This window comes from Lipotes vexillifer, unplaced genomic scaffold (assembly GCF_000442215.2).
Source record: "Lipotes vexillifer unplaced genomic scaffold, Lipotes_vexillifer_v1.1 scaffold1017, whole genome shotgun sequence".
Taxonomy (NCBI): Eukaryota; Metazoa; Chordata; class Mammalia; order Artiodactyla; family Lipotidae; genus Lipotes; species Lipotes vexillifer.
In genome coordinates this window covers 288,463-308,640 of record NW_006772141.1, presented here as the reverse complement: position 1 = coordinate 308,640, position 20,178 = coordinate 288,463, and the positions used below count along the sequence as shown (strand labels likewise).

The 20,178-nt window shown below is 41.2% G+C and overlaps 1 protein-coding gene and 1 non-coding gene across 2 annotated transcripts in view; one reads left to right on the top strand and one right to left on the bottom strand.

Moving 5' to 3' along the window:
* ALDH1L2 (aldehyde dehydrogenase 1 family member L2) overlaps positions 1-20,178 on the bottom strand; it is a 52,726-nt gene that overhangs the window by 31,713 nt on the left and 835 nt on the right. The window contains exons 2-7 of the mRNA XM_007447308.1: positions 11,735-11,879; positions 6,859-7,093; positions 4,974-5,139; positions 3,251-3,352; positions 2,950-3,039; positions 563-697 (exon numbers count right to left, since the gene is read on the bottom strand). Coding sequence (XP_007447370.1) covers positions 563-697; positions 2,950-3,039; positions 3,251-3,352; positions 4,974-5,139; positions 6,859-7,093; positions 11,735-11,879 — 873 coding nt within the window. The remainder of the gene's footprint in view (positions 1-562; positions 698-2,949; positions 3,040-3,250; positions 3,353-4,973; positions 5,140-6,858; positions 7,094-11,734; positions 11,880-20,178) is intronic.
* On the top strand, positions 8,169-8,240 carry TRNAW-CCA (transfer RNA tryptophan (anticodon CCA)). The gene has a single exon. It is a non-coding gene; the product is annotated as a tRNA-Trp (tRNA).

The following is a 20,178-nucleotide window of genomic DNA, read 5'->3' as shown; positions in this document are numbered from 1 at the left end:
AAAGTGTCTGTGAGCTACAAATGCCCTTTTACTTTCTTCACTGGGCAGCTGCCCAAGAGCCCAGAGAGGCCCAGAGTCCACGTTCCCAAGCACAGGCAGAGTGGGTGGGCGCCTGCCTGGTGAGGCAGAGGGGGGAGCCTCTGAAGAGGGCCACACCATCTGATCCTCCCAGACTCTGCCAGTGGGAAGGCAGACAGACAAGATCACTCTCTCTGTTTTACAGATGCGGAAACTGAGCCTCCGAGGGGAGAGGCGTCCTGCCCAAGACCAGTAAGTGGCAGAGCAGAGATTCACAACCTGTTTCCTGACTAAACTCCAAGATCTTTCTACTGTATCACAAACCAGGCTGTGCGGGTCCTCGGGGCCCGTCCTGAGAAGCCTTCCTCTCATCAAGGTACCTAGAGCCAGCTCATCCCCAGAGAGAAATGGAGCACAGACACCTTGAGCTCCCACATCCCACTGCAAAGCCAGACTATCCTGTGAAAGCTAGTCCCTCAATAGCTTGGGTTTATCAATAGAAACCAAAAAAGTTATTTTAGAGGTAACCATGTTGAACACTCACTGCTTTTCCATTGTTACCAAAAAGAACAAGGCCGCTTTTGGTAACAAGACCGGGCTTCTTGGCACCTTTAATTTCCAGTGGTTCTCCAGGAGGGATGGAGCTATTCAGTAATGATGAGCCGTAGAAAGTGACCACCTAATAAAGAGATCAAACCCAGGTTGTGAAAGGGGGAGGTGAAGGCTGGTTATAAGGGTGTATGCGAGCAGCAGTCCTGGCAAAAAAGCTGAAGTTGCAATTCTCATCTATGACAAAATTTGGGACCCCCCCCACCCCCAATGATATCAAGCATCTATGGAAATGACACAAAGCAAGAGACAGTCTGTGAATGTGTGATTGAAGAGTTTTAAAAAATGCCGCACATCCAGGTGACACGAGTATACGTTTATCATTTATGCACACTGACACAAAGGTGAATGAGATAAAAGCTCTCACAGACTTTGCAGCCTGAAGGTCGGGTTTGTGGGGGAAGCGGAGGTGTTGGTGGGGTATCAGGGATGCAGAGTAGTAAACAAACTATTATATTGCAGTGGGATGTACGATGGGAGGTACAGGTGCTTTGTGTGTCAGTTTATGGAAACAGGACTGGATCCAGACTGTAACTAAGAGAACTGGATACTAATTGATTTGTTGTTATAATTATTATTATAATTCTATGGCCATTAGCTATCATTTATTGAGCACTGTAATATTTAATAGTTATTGAATACTCATTCTATGCCAGGGACTAAGTACTTCGATGAATCAACGTGTATTAACTCGTTTCATCTTCACAACAACCCCAAACCTATAAAGGAGGCACTATTATTAGTCTCATTCTACAATGAGGAAACCAAGGCACCCCATGGTTAAATAACCTGCACCCAATGGTTAAATAAGCTGCCAAAGGTTACACAGCAAATAGTTGCAAAGCCAGAATTTTAATGGAAACATTCTGGCTTCAGATCCCACACTTTTTTGTGTGAGTATATCTGCTTTGTAAAATTGGGTATTATCAGTTGTGGTAAAATATATTCATATGCTATGATGATGTCACTCTAGTCTAAGATATACACCCAGTACTAACCATGTGATCAAGGGTACATGTGCAAGGATGTCCATGGTAGCATTCTTTATTTTTTTAATTGAAATATAGTTGATGTATAATATAAAGTCACAGGTGTACAATATAGTGACTCACAATTTTTAAAGGTTATACTCCATTTATATTTATAAAATATTGGCTATATTCCCTGCGTTGTACAATATATCCTTGTAGCTTAATTTATAAATAATAGTTTGTACCTCTTAATCCCCTACTCCTATCTTGCCCTCCAGCCCTTTCCCTCTCCCCACTGGTAACCACTAGTTTGTTTTCTGTATCTGTGAGTCTGCTTCATTTGTTTTATTCACTAGTTTGTTGTACTTTTTAGATTCCATATATAAGTGATATCATACAGCATTTGTCTTTCTCTGCCTGACTTATTTCACTTACCATAATGCCCTCCAATCCTACACTTTAAGCACTGCACTAAACCTCTTCCCTTGGTCCTTCGTTGATCCCACATATTTTTATTGACACCTAATATGCACTAAGAACCCTGTGTAAGTGCTGAGAGTATCAAGACAATAACATGATGCTCTTGCCCCTGAGGGGTTCACAGTCTACGGGGGTAAGAGGGATAGATACATAAAGAGATGCTTATAGTATATAATATGCTGTGTCAGAGCTAGGCAAGGCATTACAGGGACGCCCAATCCCGCCAGCCCGCGCGTGTGACGTCAGGAGACTTCCTACAAGAGGTGAAACCTGAGAAGCTGAGTTGAGTGGAGATCCCACAGGGATTAGAAGGCCTTTCCCGCCCCCCCCCCCCACCCCGCCCACTGCCCCTGCTGCATCTCTCCCCATGCCTCTCACACCTGATCCTCACACCTGGAGCTACAGCTTCACTGAACTCTACTGCGAGTCCCTGTCCAGGTAATATGCTCTCCTACCTCTGGGTCTTTAACTCTTTGACTCATTCTCTACCTGTTGACCTCTTCTCGAAGTGCAAGCAAAACAGTCAGCTTTTCTAGAAAGCCTTTCCTAAGACACCTGAGTCTGGGCCTCAGTTACATCATTTGTCTTACTTCATTGTGCGTGTTTATTCACTTCTCTGCCTTCTCCATAAAACTGCAGTCTTCCTGAGAGCAGAGGCTTTGCCTAGTGTCTGCTTCACACCAAATGCTCAATACATGGGGAGTAAAGAGGGAGGTGGTCACGTGTACCTAGAGCTCTTTTAGCTGGTCACGTGTACCTAGAACACAGACTCTCCTCACAACCAAAGGAAGAACCAGAGGAAGCCTAGACTTATGTGTAATACCTCTTACAAAGGTTATATGCAAAAAAAAAAAAGGTTCCTAGAACATACCTGTCCATTTATCTCTGTCCAAGCTCCAGGGACTTTATCATGACCTCGGATCCAGTTATGTAAAGCTTCAGCAGATTGATCCCAAGAGATCTAGAAATGCACAAAGCACAGGATGAACTTCTAATGCTGCAAGTCTCAAAGGCAATAGAAACATTTCTCTCCATCAGTGGCGGACATGAGTAGGGATGGGGTAGCAGCCTCCCTTGGAGATCTACCTTTTGGTAGGAAATAGTAAACTGAGAACTGCTTAAAGGTGGACGACAATAAACTCTGAGATGTGTTACTGAGTTGATATAAATACCTCAGCATTTTCCTTTTTCTGGATACCTTCATATGTTGCAGCTTCTTCTGACTGGGGCATGCGAGCAGCTTTTCCATCGGCTATGAGCTGGACAGCTTCCACCTAAAGCCAAAAATATTAACTGTGTTAGAGCCCAGTGGTCAACAATGGCATGGCCTGTTTAACTGAAGTTTCTGTTGAACAGAATTACTACATATAAATCTGTCCAGAGAGTCAGACTTTGATAAAAATAACTACCATTTCTTTGGATCCATAATTATGCCAGGCAGTGTGGTGGCTACTTTATGTAAAATATCCCTTGCAGCAACATACCAGTCCTACAACATGGGTATTATTAGTCCTGTTTTACAGATGAGGAAACTGAGGCCTCCAAAAAGCCTCAAGCTACTAGCTCGAGAAAAAGCAACTAGCTCAAGATCACAGAGATAGCTTGTAGGTGGTAGAAGCAGGATCTGCATCCAGGTCTATCTACTGCCAATATCCATCCTGTACTTTTTAAAATGACTCCTTTATTTAAGCAAATTTCAATCTCCCCTTGGTGTTTCAATGGAAGTTTCAGGAATATAATTGTAAAATAAGTCATTGTGGGTTATTTCTGCTCATGATGATGATTCTAGAAAGTCATATTTAAGGAATTCAACTGGCTTTCTAGCTTAGGACACCTGGAATTAAAAAACAATTAAAACTGCCCATGAGTTTGATTGCCTTTGGGATGTGTCCTACATCCCCTTCCATGCCATATTTATGTTTACCTTGAGTTGAGAGCCTCTCTCCTTCACTGGGAGACCTATGTGAGCTCAAGTTCTCAGTTTTCTCTCTAAGTACTCACAGCTGAGTACTCCAACCACCAAAAGAGCATGTGGTGGGAGCCACCTGGGAACAGGGCCAAGTTTACAGCTCATTCATTCCACCTATTTCTGGCTATAATATCACCAGGTACAGGATCCAGGCTTGCTCGAATGCTACTGAACACACAAAATACTATTTTGATTATAATGATCATTTTGAGCACCTATGTGTGCCAGATGCTTTACACAAACGTCATTTAATTTTCACAACAACGCTCTAAGTCAGGCAGTATTACCCACATTTTATAGATGAGGAAACCAAGGCTAAAGAGGGTAAGTGACCTGCCTATTATACAACAAATAAGTGGTAAAACGAGAACTACTCTCTTAATTGTTAAATGATACAAAGCACTGCTCTCCACAGAAGACATTAAATGACATTGAAATTATCTTTCAATGTTTTACAGGTTAATGTATTTTTTCTTTGTGGTGCACATGTTTTGAGTCTTTAATCCAGAGCATATCTGAACAAATAAAGCAGTGTTAAATTTCACCCTTTTACATAGACTGATTTTAAATGTTTTTGAAGAAAGCCCAAATTACATATCAAAATTTCTTAAGATTCTGCTGTTTCTTTACAATTAGCCATTATAAACAGGGTTGGAGATTCAAATATTTGGTAAAATGAACGAAGGAGTTTGATTACTACTTTATTCACTTGATCACTGTCCTCAGAAGAACAAATCAGATTCATAGACTAAGAAATTCTAAAGTGCAGATTTCCACCCTCAAAATACCATCCTACTGGCAAATATAAAATCTAATTTTATTTTGGGGCTTTTTATTTTTAGTACAAATTCACAGGAGCAAATTCTCAATAAAAGAAAAACTTTAAAGCGTTAGTAAATTCTCCTTGATAGCATAAATATACTGACCATGGCCTTGATTCCTTCAGGAAAAAGAAATCGATTATAAAGTGCATCCACTGTATCATTGGGTTCGACATCACACGACCTCTGGAGGAGGATGGGTCCTGTGTCTAAACCATCATCAGCCCAGAAAACAGAAAACCCAGCTTTCTTATCTCCCATGATTAGAGTCCTGGGAAAAGAAGAGTTTCAACATAAAATGTTGGTTAACTGTATCATAAGGTGATAAATTAGTGACATTAAAGTACAAGGTGTTTACAATGGAAAATAGACAGTGAATGAAACTATTGTGAAAATTACAGCAGAGCTGGGAGATGTAAACACTCAAAAAAAGCAGAACTTAATGGTACTGCTACTTTATACAACCTCATCTCTGTAGTCTTTCTTGTTAACACATACTAATGACTTATAGTCTACTCAAAAAGCCATTAGAGACCATCAGTACTATCCCTCACTGATTCCCAGGTGTCAGCTTTCTACTGCAGCATCAAGTAATTTTGCCCACCCATGTCCAGTTCCTACATTGTACCTGACCCTGTATTAGGCAGAATAAGATAATGGAAGATAAAACAGAAGATGATCAGTGCAATGTGAAAAGGAGAACTGATTATTAATTTAGGTTGTGTAATTCAGGTACAAGCATCACTTAGAGCTAGAATTAGTTCTAGATTAGCTATAAATTGTAGTAAAAGATGGTTGATTAATTCAACTATTTGTATTTTGTATTCTATAAATTTAGCCTAAGAGGAAATGCTGGCCCATACAGACCTTATAATACATACAATAAACCAGATATATGGAAATACATACATAAAAGAATATCAGAGAGCAGGCTAATATAGACAGAGTATGAACTGGTAGGTCAGCCATGCTCTCCATCTAATCATTTTTACCTCTCTGAGCTACTAATCAAGCAAGACCTAAGTCAATCAACCAACCAGTCAATCAACCACTCTTTTCAGAAATATTGAGGAATTAATTGGCATTGTGTTATCTAAGAGCCTTGAAAATATTCATGTATTTTGACCCAATGATTCTGCATGTGCAAGCAATGTGAACTGAGAAAAAAATACATGTTTAAGTACAAAGATATCCACTATAGTACTATTTACAAGAGCAAAAAAGAAATCAATTCATGTAATTGGTCTTAAAATACAATGAAATGCTTTTTTTACCACATTTAAACTAAGTATAGATTTTCTGCCTATCTGATAACTTGACACTAAGAGACAGCTGGGAGATGTGTAGGTAAAGAAGAAAAGGTAGAGAAGGTGGGAAAGGCCCACCTTGACCCATAGTATAGTATACCTATAGGACTGGGCACCTACAGTATACCAGGCAGTGTTCTTGATACTGGGACATACGGCAGTAAAAATGTTAGACCAGAGTCCTATTTCCCCTCAAGAGGCTTAAAGTAGAATGGGGGAAGTCACACCATGAGAAAGATAATTTCAGGTAATTCAGCATTTCCTGAAATGTACTTGAGATATTCTATGCAAAAAAATGTTCTACGGCCAAATAAGTGTGGGAACATTTTGTACTCGGATTCCCTCTTGGAGATTATGATGCCCACATTAAAGCACATATTAAAATTTCTGAGTCCTGAGATAAAGAAATCCAGCATAAACCAAACTTGACTAACCACAGGACCTTTGCCTGCTCAATACCTAGTTACATCTGATAGAGCCAATGCTCCATAGATTATTCTTGGGAAACGCTGTTCTGGCTTATGCAGTACCTCTAGATCTCAGGGGAGTTTGTGCAACAGTTGCAGTCAGTCGGGACCTCACAATTGTTCAAGCATACCTAGTTGCTTGATCACCTAGGTAAAGCACAGAAAGATTACAAGCAATGGGAATGGGCCCATCTTGGTTATTTAAAAAAATCTCACCAGTTGATAGCAGAGGCTCCTCTGTGTCTGGGAAGGATAGATGGGTGATAAATGATGGAACCATGCTTAGGGCTGTCAATTACATCCATGGGGATGAACTGTGTGCAGAAGGGAAGCACGTTTAGCTCAGCACCCACAGATCTGTAGGCCTCTGCCACCTCCTTTATGGTCTTGCCCTTGACTCTCCATCTAGGGAACTTGAACACAGGGGTCCCATTTTTCTCTGCAGCCAAAGCTGAGCATGAAAGAGAAGATTATTTTCATCAAAAAAGTTTTAGCCATAATTTTGTATTACTATGGATCCACACATTGTAATTTCATGAACCATTTACAAATAAAACATGATAAAGAACAATTTAGATTCTGACCAGGATTTGACATGATACAATTTTATCAAGATGCATCTATTTTTCTAATGTGATTTTTATCTATATAGTTAAGGCATAATATGATTCAACTCAGAAGTTTGTGGCTAGACAACGTTTTAAGATTTTAACTGAAGCTGCTTCTTTTATAGAACAAAAATTGTACCTTTATTACTGCTACAGCCATTTAAAGGACATTTGTTTGTTTGTTTCTTAAGATTTGGAGTCAAGTGCCAAAACATCATCACCCCAATTAGACGTAGCCTCTGGCACAGATGGAAAACCTTGATTCCCTTCCCACACCTGTTTCCTGGGGGGAAGTCCCTTTTATCACAGGGAAAACTGTAGACTGGAACACACCCTCCCCGCCAAACAGGCAGATCCCAAAAGATAAATGGGGAAAGTGATAGGGATAGAATAAGATAGTTACACAGCTAGAAATCCCACTAGGGGAAGATAGAGAGAGAGAGACTTCAGGAGATCACCATAAGCTAGACACCAACCAGAAAATGCCCAGACCATTGGGCAGCTAAGCAACAATCAGAACATTTTGAAACTAAACAGACTTACTTAGGCCAATACCACAGAAAAACAGATATAAGCCTGCATTCGGCCTTGGGAGGTCTGCAAGATAACAGACCCTGAGAAAAACTGCATTCTTACATGTAGCCAAGACAGGTAAACAGGTGAAAGGGGAAAGAAACTAGGTGGAAGGGGACATTATACCAAAACCTGAGACAAATTACCATATTTTAGTATATGTTACCACTCTTTTGCTAATATGCATATGATTCAAATAGCGCCATGACAGTCCCGGTTAGACCATGTAGGGTCAAAGGAGGAACTAATGATGTAAGCCTTGACATCTACACAAAATGAGGAAGAAGGTGGTCTTCTCCCCTCCCATTTTTTCTTTGACTATAAAAATGTAGCCCTCTGGGGACTTCCCTGGTGGTCCAGTGGTTAAGACTCGTGCTCCCAATGCAGGGGGCCCAGGTTCGATCCCTGGTGGGGGAACTAGATCCTGCATGCATGCCACGACTAAAGATCCCTCATGCTGCAACGAAGTTCCCGTACTCGGCAACGAGGATCCCCCACACCGCAAGCAGTGCTGCCAAATAAATAAATAAACATTAAAAAAAAAATGTAGCCCTCTTTGTTCTTGGGGCCGCACTCCCTTGCCGGCCTGCTTGTATCCCTCAAGCCTCCTATGCTAATAAACTCAGTCTTTGCCTGCCACTTTGCCTCACACTGAACTCTTTCTGTGCTGAGACAAAAGAACCTGAGCTTCAGTAAGTCCTGACACTAGGTAAGCGGTTTCAATGAAAAGACAGTGGGTTCAAGTCCCCTCCTAGGTCAGGGACTGTGGTTCAAGCCCTAGTCCGAGGTGTGGCTGGGTTTGAGTCCCATCTGAGGAGGAGTGTGGTTTCAAAAGTAGCTGAGTTGAGCTGCGTCTGTCTAGTTCCTTCTCCTAAATTCGCCCATAAGATAAGTTAATGGAGGAGAGAGGCCAAGAGTGGAGAATCCGTGCTCCCCGTAAGGGTTTGCCGTACTGAAGCAGATCCCAGGCTCTTTGCTCAGGAAATGTTGTCCCTTCTAAAAGGAATGACTCCTTCCTACCTCTGTGTGAAATGGAATGGCCCTCCAAAGTACAGACAGCACAAGCCCATTTTTTCCATAATAAAATAGCACTTTTATTAACTATATACCTTACATATATTAAGTATATATATATATTTATTCTCCATCAATAACACAAAGAAACTACATTTTCGGCAATATCCAGAAGTCTTAACTAAGGCACCTTACCTGCATGTTCTGGCTTTCTTTCCTTTCTCCCCATCTAATCATCAACATTCATAGACTCTGGAGGGGATGATGCCTCCATGAAGCCTAAAGGCCAAAGCCTAACAAGTCCTAAAATGGCCCTGGCCTTCAAGGTGATGCTTTAGTCAATCCAATTGGGAGAATCTGAGAGACCAGTATAATAATGTTTACAAAATGTAAATGTTCCTAAAATGTTCAAAAAGCTGTGAACAAAACAAGATGTCAGATGATAGGAAAATGGGTAAATGGTGGTGAAAAAAATGTGGTGAGGGCTTCCCTGGTGGCACAGTGGTTGAGAGTCTGCCTGCCGATGCAGGGGACACAGGTTTCGTGCCCCGGCCTGGGAAGATCCCACATGCCGCGGAGCGGCTGGGCCCGTGGGCCATGGCCGCTGAGCCTGCGCATCCGGAGGCTGCGCTCTGCAAGGGGAGAGGCCACAACAGTGAGAGGCCCGCGTACCGCAAAAAAAAAAAAAAAAAAAAAAAAGTGGTGAAATTGGGAGAAAATTGTGAAAGGTTAGACTGGGAAAGAAAAATGGGGTGGAAGAGACTTAGAAGTCTTCATTTGAAAAATCCACTCCACTGAGACAAGCTTAAGCCATTCAGGTGTTGCTCCCCCATATTGATTTTTGGCTGCCCCAGGACTATTTTTGTTGCTCTAGTTGACTATACTGACAACAAAAATCGCCGCTGTCATTATTAATCCTTTTTATGCATCAGGTGCCGTGCTGAGCAGTTTACATACATTATCTCGTTTAATCCATGTGAGATGGGTATCACTGAACTAAGCTTAATGAGTTTAAGTGACTTGTCCAGGGTCACACAGCTATCAAGTGGCAGATGATTCTAGAACATACACTGTTAACCATATGCTGGGACCAGGCACCAGGGAAAAGTTCATTTCCCAGGAAACACTCTGAAAGGAGGTGTAAGAGTCACATGCTTGCAATTCTGAAGTTCACTGTACATGGTAGAGACTCTTAGTTGCCCCTTTCCTCCTTTACCAAGGATTCCTCTACTTTAGATGAACACATGGCCACCCCAAATAAAATCTGTATTTCTCAGCCTGTTCTGCAAATAGATTTGGCCTATGACTAAGTTCTAGCCAAGAGGATACAAGTGGGAGTAATATGTAAAACTTCTGGATTATTCCCTTAATAAAGGCTTGCCCTCTGCTTCCCATCTTGCCCCTTCTGCTTGCTGGAATGCAGAGTTGATAGTGGGGGATGAAGCCACTACCTTGGACCATGAGATGGAAGCCCAGTGTTGATAATGGCAAGACAACAAACTGAAGGAGCCTTCATTGTGATAAATATCTGGCTGCCACAACAGCTGTGATGGTCAATCCAAACTTGAGAAAGGGACTTCTATCTTATTTAAGCTAATATTATTTGAGGTCCTCCTGATTCAACAGCCAATCTGATACCTCAAATGTAAGTCCTTCCAAACATCCCACACACAAAGCTGGTGGGAATAGATAATGATGAGACAGATAGTCCCAGTGATGGGAATCTGTCCCCTTCTGCCCTTGGAGCCAGGTATGAATTCATGAGGCAGATTCCCTCAGAATTTCCCAGGTTGAGATAATCTTTTGCTGAAAGACGGATAATTTCTAAATCAAGTGGTTAAATCCATGTGCATATGTGCTCTTGGCCCAACTCTTTTTTAGCTTGACTCTTTTTTTTTCTTCCAGTTTTACTGAGATATAATTGATATATGACACTGTGTAAGTTTAAGGTGTACAGCATAATGATTTGACTTACATACATCATGAAATGATTATCACAATAAGTTTAGTGAACATCCATCCTCTCAGACAGATATAAAATTAAAGGAAAAGAAACAAATTTTTCCCTGTGCTGAGAACTCTAGGAATTTACTTTCTTAACAACTTTCACGTATAACGTACAGCGGTGTGAATTATATTTATCATGCTATGCACTATATCCCTAGTCCTTATTTATCTTATAATGGGAAGTTTGTACCTTTTGACTGCCTTCATCCAACTACCCCAGTAACAAGAACTAGAATAAACCCCAGAGCTGATTCCTCCAAGAAAGAAAAGTAAAATTTTAAGGTTATTACAGATATTGTTTCCCAACCAATGTATTGCATCACACCAGTGATTTATAAAGATTCAAGTCATAAGTCATGATTTCTAGAGGCTAGTTCTTATTCCCTACCTGTAGACTGTTTCTTGCACTCTTTCTCAACATAACTATAGCGTGCAAATCAGAATCACGCTGTAGGTTTGCTCTGAGGATGGCTATTTTCTTTACCTACCTTAATAACCAAGCAGTCATAGCTATAATTTGTTCTGAGATAAATGTATTCTTTATGACCCCACATCAATTGCTATTGTTGAGTGTGGCCTCCCCTGCATTCCTATCGGCACCTCTGCAACAGACATTACTCTAGATGTCCCATAGCACCTTTGGAAAGTCACAAGTGTAATTCAGGAAAAACACATGCTTGGAAATTCCTCTGAGGGACCTGGTGATTACCATGGAGGTAAGTGGAGAAACTTAGTAAAGTAGGGGCCGGCATCTTTGTCTTGAGGCCCACAGAGAAGGGAGTTTCTGAGTCTGTATCTGCCACACAAATAGACTTGGCCTAAGAAGGCTTTCAACAGGCAGAGTGGAGGCCAGTGCAGTCCTTGATCCAGTTGTTCCAAGATATACTCACCCAGTGGGTCAGCTTTTCCATCCTTATCTGGAACTGTGAACACTCCCACAACTCGGTGGCCCTCTTTGCAGAGGTGGCTGTAGACTTCTTGTCCAAAGAGGCTCTGACCAATAAGTGCCACCTTCAGCTTGTTTTTGAAATAAACCTGTGAAGCAATTCAACAGTGACAGGTATTAGTATGGATAGAAGACATATGGATAATAAACACTCTTTTTTTCAATCATACAAGATGACTTGGGCATTACAAAGGCTCAAAGATCTACACAGTAAAATAGTTATTGACATACACTGAACTCAGACTACATGCTATATAGGTAGCAGTGAAAATAATTTCACACCTAAGTATTCCTCATTTTCCCTTTGCTCTAACTCCCTTGATTACTCATTATAATCATTGGGATTGCATATATTTTTACAAGGCATTTCAACTCCTTGATGAAATGAGGCCAGATGTTAACAAATAAGCATAAGTTTCATAGTTAAAAGGGGCATAATTCTGAGCAAGATCTACTCCAATATTGACAATGCTGTTATGTCCTGCAATTTTTTATGCCCACCTCCAAAAGATGCCAAGAGCTAACATCTAGTATAACATCAGCGTCAAAAGCAGATCCTAGACTACCTGAGGTCAAACCTAGGGTCACCCACCCCTTGTTAGTTGTATGACCTTTAGCAAGTAACTAACTTCCATTTGCCTTTTATTCTCCTCATCTGTAAAACTGGAATAACACCAACTCACACAATTCTGATTGAGGTAGATGACAATATGCATTAGGCTTAATGCAGTGTCTGACACAAAGCACTGTTTAAGGAAAAGCTTTAATAATGTTTTAAAGGCTTTCCTATATACTAGACAATTCTATGTTTTTTCACACGGTCCAGAATTCTACAGTCCTTGGTAAGTGGCATAAACTCATTTGGTCTTAAGACGTGGACTGAACTAATGAAATGTTCTTTATAGTCCTTGTAGGTTTCTTATAAGTTAATGCAGTCATTTGGCTTCAAACTTGACCACTGATAATGCCACTTACAGTCATTACTTATAGTATATTGTAATTTGTTGCAGAAAAGTCAATGTGGGGCTTCCCTGGTGGTGCAGTGGTTGAGAGTCTGCCTGCCGATGCAGGGGACACGGGTTCGTGCCCCGGTCTGGGAAGATCCCACATGCCGCGGAGCAGCTAGGCCCATGAGCCATGGCCGCTGAGCCTGCGCATCCAGAGCCTGTGCTCCGCAACAGGAGAGGCCACAACAGTGAGAGGCCCGCATACCGCAAAAAAAAAAAAAAAAAAAGTCAATGTGCTTCATTACAGATACTATCCCAGACCCTGCTGTAAATTGTGCGTAAGGTCCTATATACCATATTGACCTTCTCAAACGTAAATGATTCTGAACCCCACATTTGGCCCCACAGATTTCAGATAAGGAATTGAGGGCTGCACATAATTTCATTTATTTTAATCCTCACAACTATCCTGTTTTCTTATCCCCCATTTTGTACCATTTTATGAATGAAGAAACCAAGACTTAGAAATATCAAGTATATCTCCAAGGTCATACTAGCAAAACAAGGGAGAGGTAGGATTTGAATCCAGGGCCATCTGACTCCAAAACCCGCGAATGTACTTAAAAATAAAATGAGCCACTACTGCCCATCTCTTCCATCTCCTTTTTTAGAACATTAACACTGATGCACAAAAATGCAGTGATTGTCAATAAATGTAAACACCACATAGATAAGAGTGGCACTAAAGGAGTTAAAGTTTTTAAGGACTGTCTTTAAGCAATTATGCCTTCTGTAAATTCTCCCAAGATGAAACCTTTTCACAAAGCTTAAGGTAACATGTTGACATGATGATTGTTAAGATGGTGATGAAGGGCCACCAGGTGAAGCAGGCTAGTTGCAGGATTGTGCATGTAGAGGTAATCAGAGGGTCACCACCTCCTATGAGCTTCCCATCTTGGCAAAGAACCAACCCTAGCTCCCCAGAGTTCTTTCCATCTTTCATTCCTCCACGTTAGAATACGTCTCCACAGGATTTGGATTTAGAATATTTTTCCTTCAATCTAAATGGGATTCATTAATGTTCCAGAAAGTCATTCTAACTTAGTAAAGCCTCACTGTTAAAATCTGACTATGAGGAAAACAATTTTCCCTTATTTCCCACTTTCTTAAGGGCATAGATGGCATCCCTTTTTAGGCATAAACTTAAAAGCCTACAGGTTCAGGGACTTCCCTGGTGGTGCAGTGGTTAAGAATCTGCCTGCCAATGCAGGGGACATGGGCTCAAGCCCTGGTCTGGGAAGATCCCACATGCCGCAGAGCAACAAAGCCCGTGCACCACAACTACTGAGCCTGCACTCTAGAGCCCACGAGGCACAACTACTGAAGCCCATGAGCCACAACTACTGAAGCCCGCACACCTAGAGCCCGTGCTCTGCAACAAGAGAAGCCACCGCAATGAGAAGCCCGCGCAACGCAATGAAGAGTAGCCCCCTCTCGCCACAACTAGAAAAAGCCCGCGTGCAGCAACAAAGACCCAACGCAGCCAAAAAAAAAAAAAAAAAAAAAGCATATGGGTTCACATCTTCCCTGTGAGCTGAAAATTAAACAATTAAGGTTTTGGTATAAAAATTCTTTCCCATGGCCAGCCAAAGTTTCTATCCCCAAAGAGCCTAGAGCTTCAACATCTAATAGATTCTTGCAAACAAACAGACTAACTCTGTAAGAACAGCACAATTTGCCTGCAGATAATGCATGACTATTTCATTTCCTCTCATCAAAAATATCAAAATGTTCTGTAAGTATTCTACCTTAAAATCCTATAATTAATGCTGTTGCTTGAAATAGAACTGACCTGACATGTTGGCTATCTTACAAAATTTGGCTTTACCTCATACCATTACCAACACCAAATATTTTAAGACTTCTAAAATTATTAGTCTTAAAACATACAAGAGCCAAGAGGATGAGCTGACTCAATTGTAATGTGCTCTCAGCTGTCATCTGGTTATTGGGAGTTCAATTCCAGAGTCAACACTGCCCCAGAAAGACAGTGTTTAAAGAAACCATGTCAGTATCTCTGGAAATTCTACATTCACTGAAACACTTTCTGAGCTTAGTGGTAAAACTGAAACTATAAAGGTGAGTTTCTAGCAGTGAGAAAAATTTCAGAGTTTAAGTATTTATAATGAGTTAGTATAGTTCCAAAGAACTGGACTGGGATATTTAACCTTAGTCTTATTTTCTCCAAGTATGATCTGAGGGCTGACTGCCCGTGTTGGCAGAATCAGCTGGGAGGAAATGTTAAAAATGTGGTTTCCTGGGCTCCATCCCTGATCTACTGAGTCAGACCGTCAGGAAGCTGGCACTAACTCAAAAGCATATGAGGAAGTTTGGATCCTGCCTCTGCACTTTATTAGCCCAGGAAGCTGCATTTGAACAAGCTCTCCATTGATTGACAGGCACAGTAAAGTCTGGGAATCTCTGCTATACAGAGTGTGTGTCCGCCCCCTACAAAAACGATTTTGCCCTGGGGAGTTTGGGTCAAGGAAAAAGTGGTGGAAGTAGTAGCAAACAGCTTAAGGAGACCCAGGTGTGTGTCAGGTATTTAATATGTGTCGCCCAATGACTCCCAAGAGGCAGACATTAATAAGCCATTTTACAGATGGCTTTACAGATGAAGAAACTAAAACAAAGAGAGGTTAAGATACAGCCTGGGGCTTCCCTGGTGGCGCAGTGGTTGGGAGTCCGCCTGCCAGTGCAGGGGACACGGGTTCCATCCCTGGTCCGGGAGGATCCCACATGCCGCGGAGCAACTAAGTCCATGCACCATAACTACTGAGCCCACACGCCACAACTGCTGAAGCCCGTGTGCCTGGAGCCCATGCTCTGCAGCGGGAGGGGCCGCCGCAGTGAGGGGCCCACATGCTGTGGCGAGGAGTGACCCCTGAGAGGACCCAATGCAGCCAAAAATAAAATAAAATAAGTGAATAAAAAAAAAAGAACAAAAGGGTTTCCCTGGTGACGCAGTGGTTAAGAATCCACCTGCCAATGCAGGGGACGCGGGTTCAAGCCCTGGTCTGGGAAGATCCCACATGCCGCAGAGCAACTGAGCCTGTGTGCCACAACTACTGAGCCAGCATGCCACAACTACTGAAGCCCGCGTACCTAGAGCCCGTGCTCCGCAACAAGAGAAGCCACTGCAATGAGAAGCCTGCGGGCAGCAGCAAAGACCCAACGCAGCCAAAAATAAATATAAATAAAATAAATAAATTTATTTAAAAAAAAGAAAGAAAGAAAATGCATGGTATTAAAAAAAAAAAAAGATACAGCCTGGAGTCAAATCACTACTCAGTGGCAGCTCTGAGATTCTAATCTAGTTATTACCCCAGTGCCATTGTTTTTCTATAACACCAGGTGTGCTACCTTGAGCTCAGCCTCATCAATTAAAATCTGAATAATAATAGTACCTATCTCATAAGGTTGTTAGGAGGATTTAGTGGGATAAAGTATGTAATGCATTAGTGCAGTGTGTGGCAATAACAAAGGCTCAATAAATGTCAACTAGTATCATTATTATACCACAAGTAATGCCCAGGTAAATAAAAATGATGATAATGGATCTTTCCTACTGGGAGTGTACCATAAGGCAGGCACTGTATTGAGCCTTTTTCACTGATTAAAAAAAATGTATCAAATCCTTATCATATGTCTTTAAGCCTTACTGTGATCCATTTTACAAATGAGAAAACATAGGGCTCGGGGAAGTTAAGTAACCTGTCCACGGACAGGGCTAATAAGGGGCAGAGGAAGGATTCAAACTCAGATCTGTTTCGCTTCAGCAGATGTGCTTCTATGGCTTTCCTATGTTGATGGTTCCCCCACCCCTTCTTTTTTAAAAGGAAAATTTGGTGATAGTTTGACAGGTCAATTACGGGAAATAGTTCCATCAGACTTTCTAAGGGAATATCATGGTGGTCCTGACATGGGAGACAGCACCATTCATTAAAGGGTTAGGCTGATGACCAGAGAACATACTTTAAGGCACTATCAGTGTCTTGTTATATTGGTGAGAAAGCAGAAGGGGGCATAAAATGACCCACAGCATTTCTAAATCTGGGTGATAAGTGCTGTTATCTTGGGGTTCTCTAGAGATAACATTCTGCATTAGAAGAGCCTTTTGCAGGGAATAGAGCTTTTGTTTCTTAAACTATCAAATATTGCATTCCCAGGCTATCCACATCCTGATGAGATTCTTCAGGAAGCAAGTTAATATGGACTCTGATTATGTTCCAACGGTTTAAAGAAAAATACACACAGTCTTCTCTGGAGAACTTAAAGGCACAGTGCTAAGAGTCTGTGCTGATCCGAAGCCCTTTTGTGAAGCAGATGTTACCTTAACAGAACCAACAGAGCAGGATGTAAAATAAGGTCAAAGCTGTCCACATTAGCAATTGTGAGAACTGGCAGTTTTCCCAATGAGAACTGGAAAGGAGAAAGGACCTTCCCACAAAAGAATAAAACAAAATAAATTTTTCTGAGACACTGAGATGCCTAACTCTTAATGGACCATTTGGCACGTGGTTCCCCAAATCGTGCCTGATGGTGCGCAAGATCTGTTCACCAAGCATGTTTTGAGCATTTGCCAAGCTCTGGGCACAGTGCATGGTGGGGCTGCGATCAGCGGCCGGGCAAAGAGGATTTTATTTGGCCCACAGAGCATCTGCAGAAGAACTGTGATAAGATTTTTAGGAGGTTTCACATTAGCAGGCTGAATTTCTGACTTCTCTTTAAAAATCAGGAGGTTTGTCAACCATGGTTGACATTCCCATGTGAAAACGGTCGGCTACAGCTGAGCAGGGGCTGCTCCCTTTAACTCTGAACTAGGCCTTTCACTCCTTCCAGCCCAAATGCTACATTTGTTTCATCTGTTTGGCCTCGGGGGCTGGGGGCGGTTGTTTTGGATCTGTAAGCTGAAGGCACAAGAGTAGTCCCTGCCCTAGTTTGGTTGAGTGTCTTTTCATATTTTATTGCCCACTTGTATTTCCCTTCCATTATTATCCTTTACCTAAAGGCAAGTTTAATCATTTGTCCCACTAATCTGTGGACTCCTTGAAAGCAGGGACTATTTATCTCTTGTTTATTGTTTTATCCTTTTTGGCTGTGAGACTCTAAAAAAATTATGTCACTTCTCTGGGTCTCAGTTTCCTGATTTGTAGAATGGGCATTATAATAGTACCCACTTCATTGAGATGTTATGAAGACTAAATGAGTATATGTAAAGCATTTATAACAGTGCCTGGTGCATACAAAGTCTTATATCAATGATACCTATTATTATTATTATGATTATTATTTCTTCAGGATTTAGATGAAGTGCTCAGTACATAATACACAATTTAATATGGTTTGAAGTTGAATCTGAAGGTCCTAAATCAAATTAGATGCCAATGCAGAGGGTCAGGCAATAAGGAAACAAGTTAAAGACCTGCTTGCTAGAACTAAGGTATAAAGCCAGTACTTGGTTTCAAGAAGCAGGGAAGGGTCCAGCCTCTTGAATTGGATCATAAAGTAACCTTAAGTCCTGGAACCAGGCTATGAATCCAGAGCAACGTCCAGGCTTGTCCCAGACACTGGCAGAGGAAATAACAGCTAAATAACATTGTGCCAAATAAATATTAAGGCTAAATAGCTCCCACCATCGGGAGAAATTAAGAAGTAGTGAGCCAGGCAAGATACTGGAAGTGGACAATAATAACTAATTGACAAAGGGTCTTATTGCTATATATAGTTGCACTAGTTAATAAGATCCAGTTATATCATTAAGCTGAGATCATTAAATATTTCTAAGTCCATTTCTTTAAGACAGAGAATGGAAAAATTAATTATATCAGGAAGTGTTATGAACTAATTTCCTCCTTGGATTTTGTTAAGTTCTGAGAGATTTTTTTTTCATTCCTCTTTCATTCTGCTTTAATACCAAACTCAAAAGCGCTGTGTGATTTTAAAAAATTTTTTTCATACGAAGGTACAATTTACATACAATGAACACACCATTTTCAATGTAAAATTCTTTCAGTTTGGACAAACACACAGTCATGTAACCACTGTTACAATCAAGATAAAGAACAGTTCCATCACCCCCCCAAATCCCCTCCCATCCCTTTGCTGTCAATCCCTCCCCCTATCTCCAGCCTGGCCTTTTTTCCCATCACTTTAGGTTTACTCTTTCCAAAGTGTCAGACAAATGGACTCATATACATATGCAGCCCTTTGAGTCTGTCTTCTTACACTTAGCATACATATTTGAGTTTCATCCATGTTGTTGTATATATCAGTAGTCGATTCCTTTTTTTTTTCGGAGTAAGATTCCACTATATGGATGGATATACCAGTTTGCTTATCCTGCCACCAGCTGAAAGACATTTAAATTGGTGATTATGAATAATCCCTTTGTAAACATCCATAAATAGGTATTTGTGTGAACATAAGTTTTAATTTCTCTTGGGTAAATACCTATGAGGGCAACTGCTGGGTCATTTGATGGGTTTATGTTTAATTTTATAAAAAAAAAAAGTCAGTTTTCCAAAGCAGCTGTACCATTTTACGCTCCCACCAGCCACGTCTGATTTTGAACAATTCTTATAGAACACGGTCCAAAGGATGAATCTCCATTTTCTATGGAGTAAAATATCCCAAATTCTTCACTTATTATTCCATGTCTTCCTTTGGCCATTGAAGAACCTGCCTTCTTCCCAGCCATATGGCACTGCTCTCCCACATGTATTCCTGGAGATAGACTCAGGCCCCTGACCCCTGACCATACCTGGCACTTCCCCACAAGAGTGTTTTTGTTTATGCCATTTGCCACCTGGGATGTTCATCTTTTATTACTGAAATCTTATGTAACCCCATTATTGGCATTTTTTCAGAAGGAATCCCTTCTGCTCTCCAAAAAAAGACAATTAAATGAAAGGTGTTGACAGAGGAGGCCAATAAAACAGGCATGCACAAGCCCCTTGTTCTCTGTGCCATCCAATCCAGATTCCCATGTGCCACGTGGCAGGAGAAAGCTAAGGAGTCCAGAGCTCTGCATAGGAGAGCAAGCAAAATATCTGCCAGAGCAAGTTTCTTTTTGCTTATTTAAAAAAAGGTGAATACTCCCAAAATAACTAGAACTGACTGCATGGGATAAAGTGAATTCTCATTACTTGTGGCTGTCTGGGGGACAAAAGCTTTTTTCCATTTATGCAACTTTGGGCCAGTTCTTGATGCTACTCAAGACTTCTCTCTGCTCCAAGTTTTTTACATCTGGATATGTACACATGCACATACGACTTTGGCAGAGAAGAGGAATCAAAAAGCAAATTCTTTTATAACACAGCAAACATGCACTTCCTGTAAAAGAGATGATGTACATGGGGTGGACTTTTTCTTCCCTACA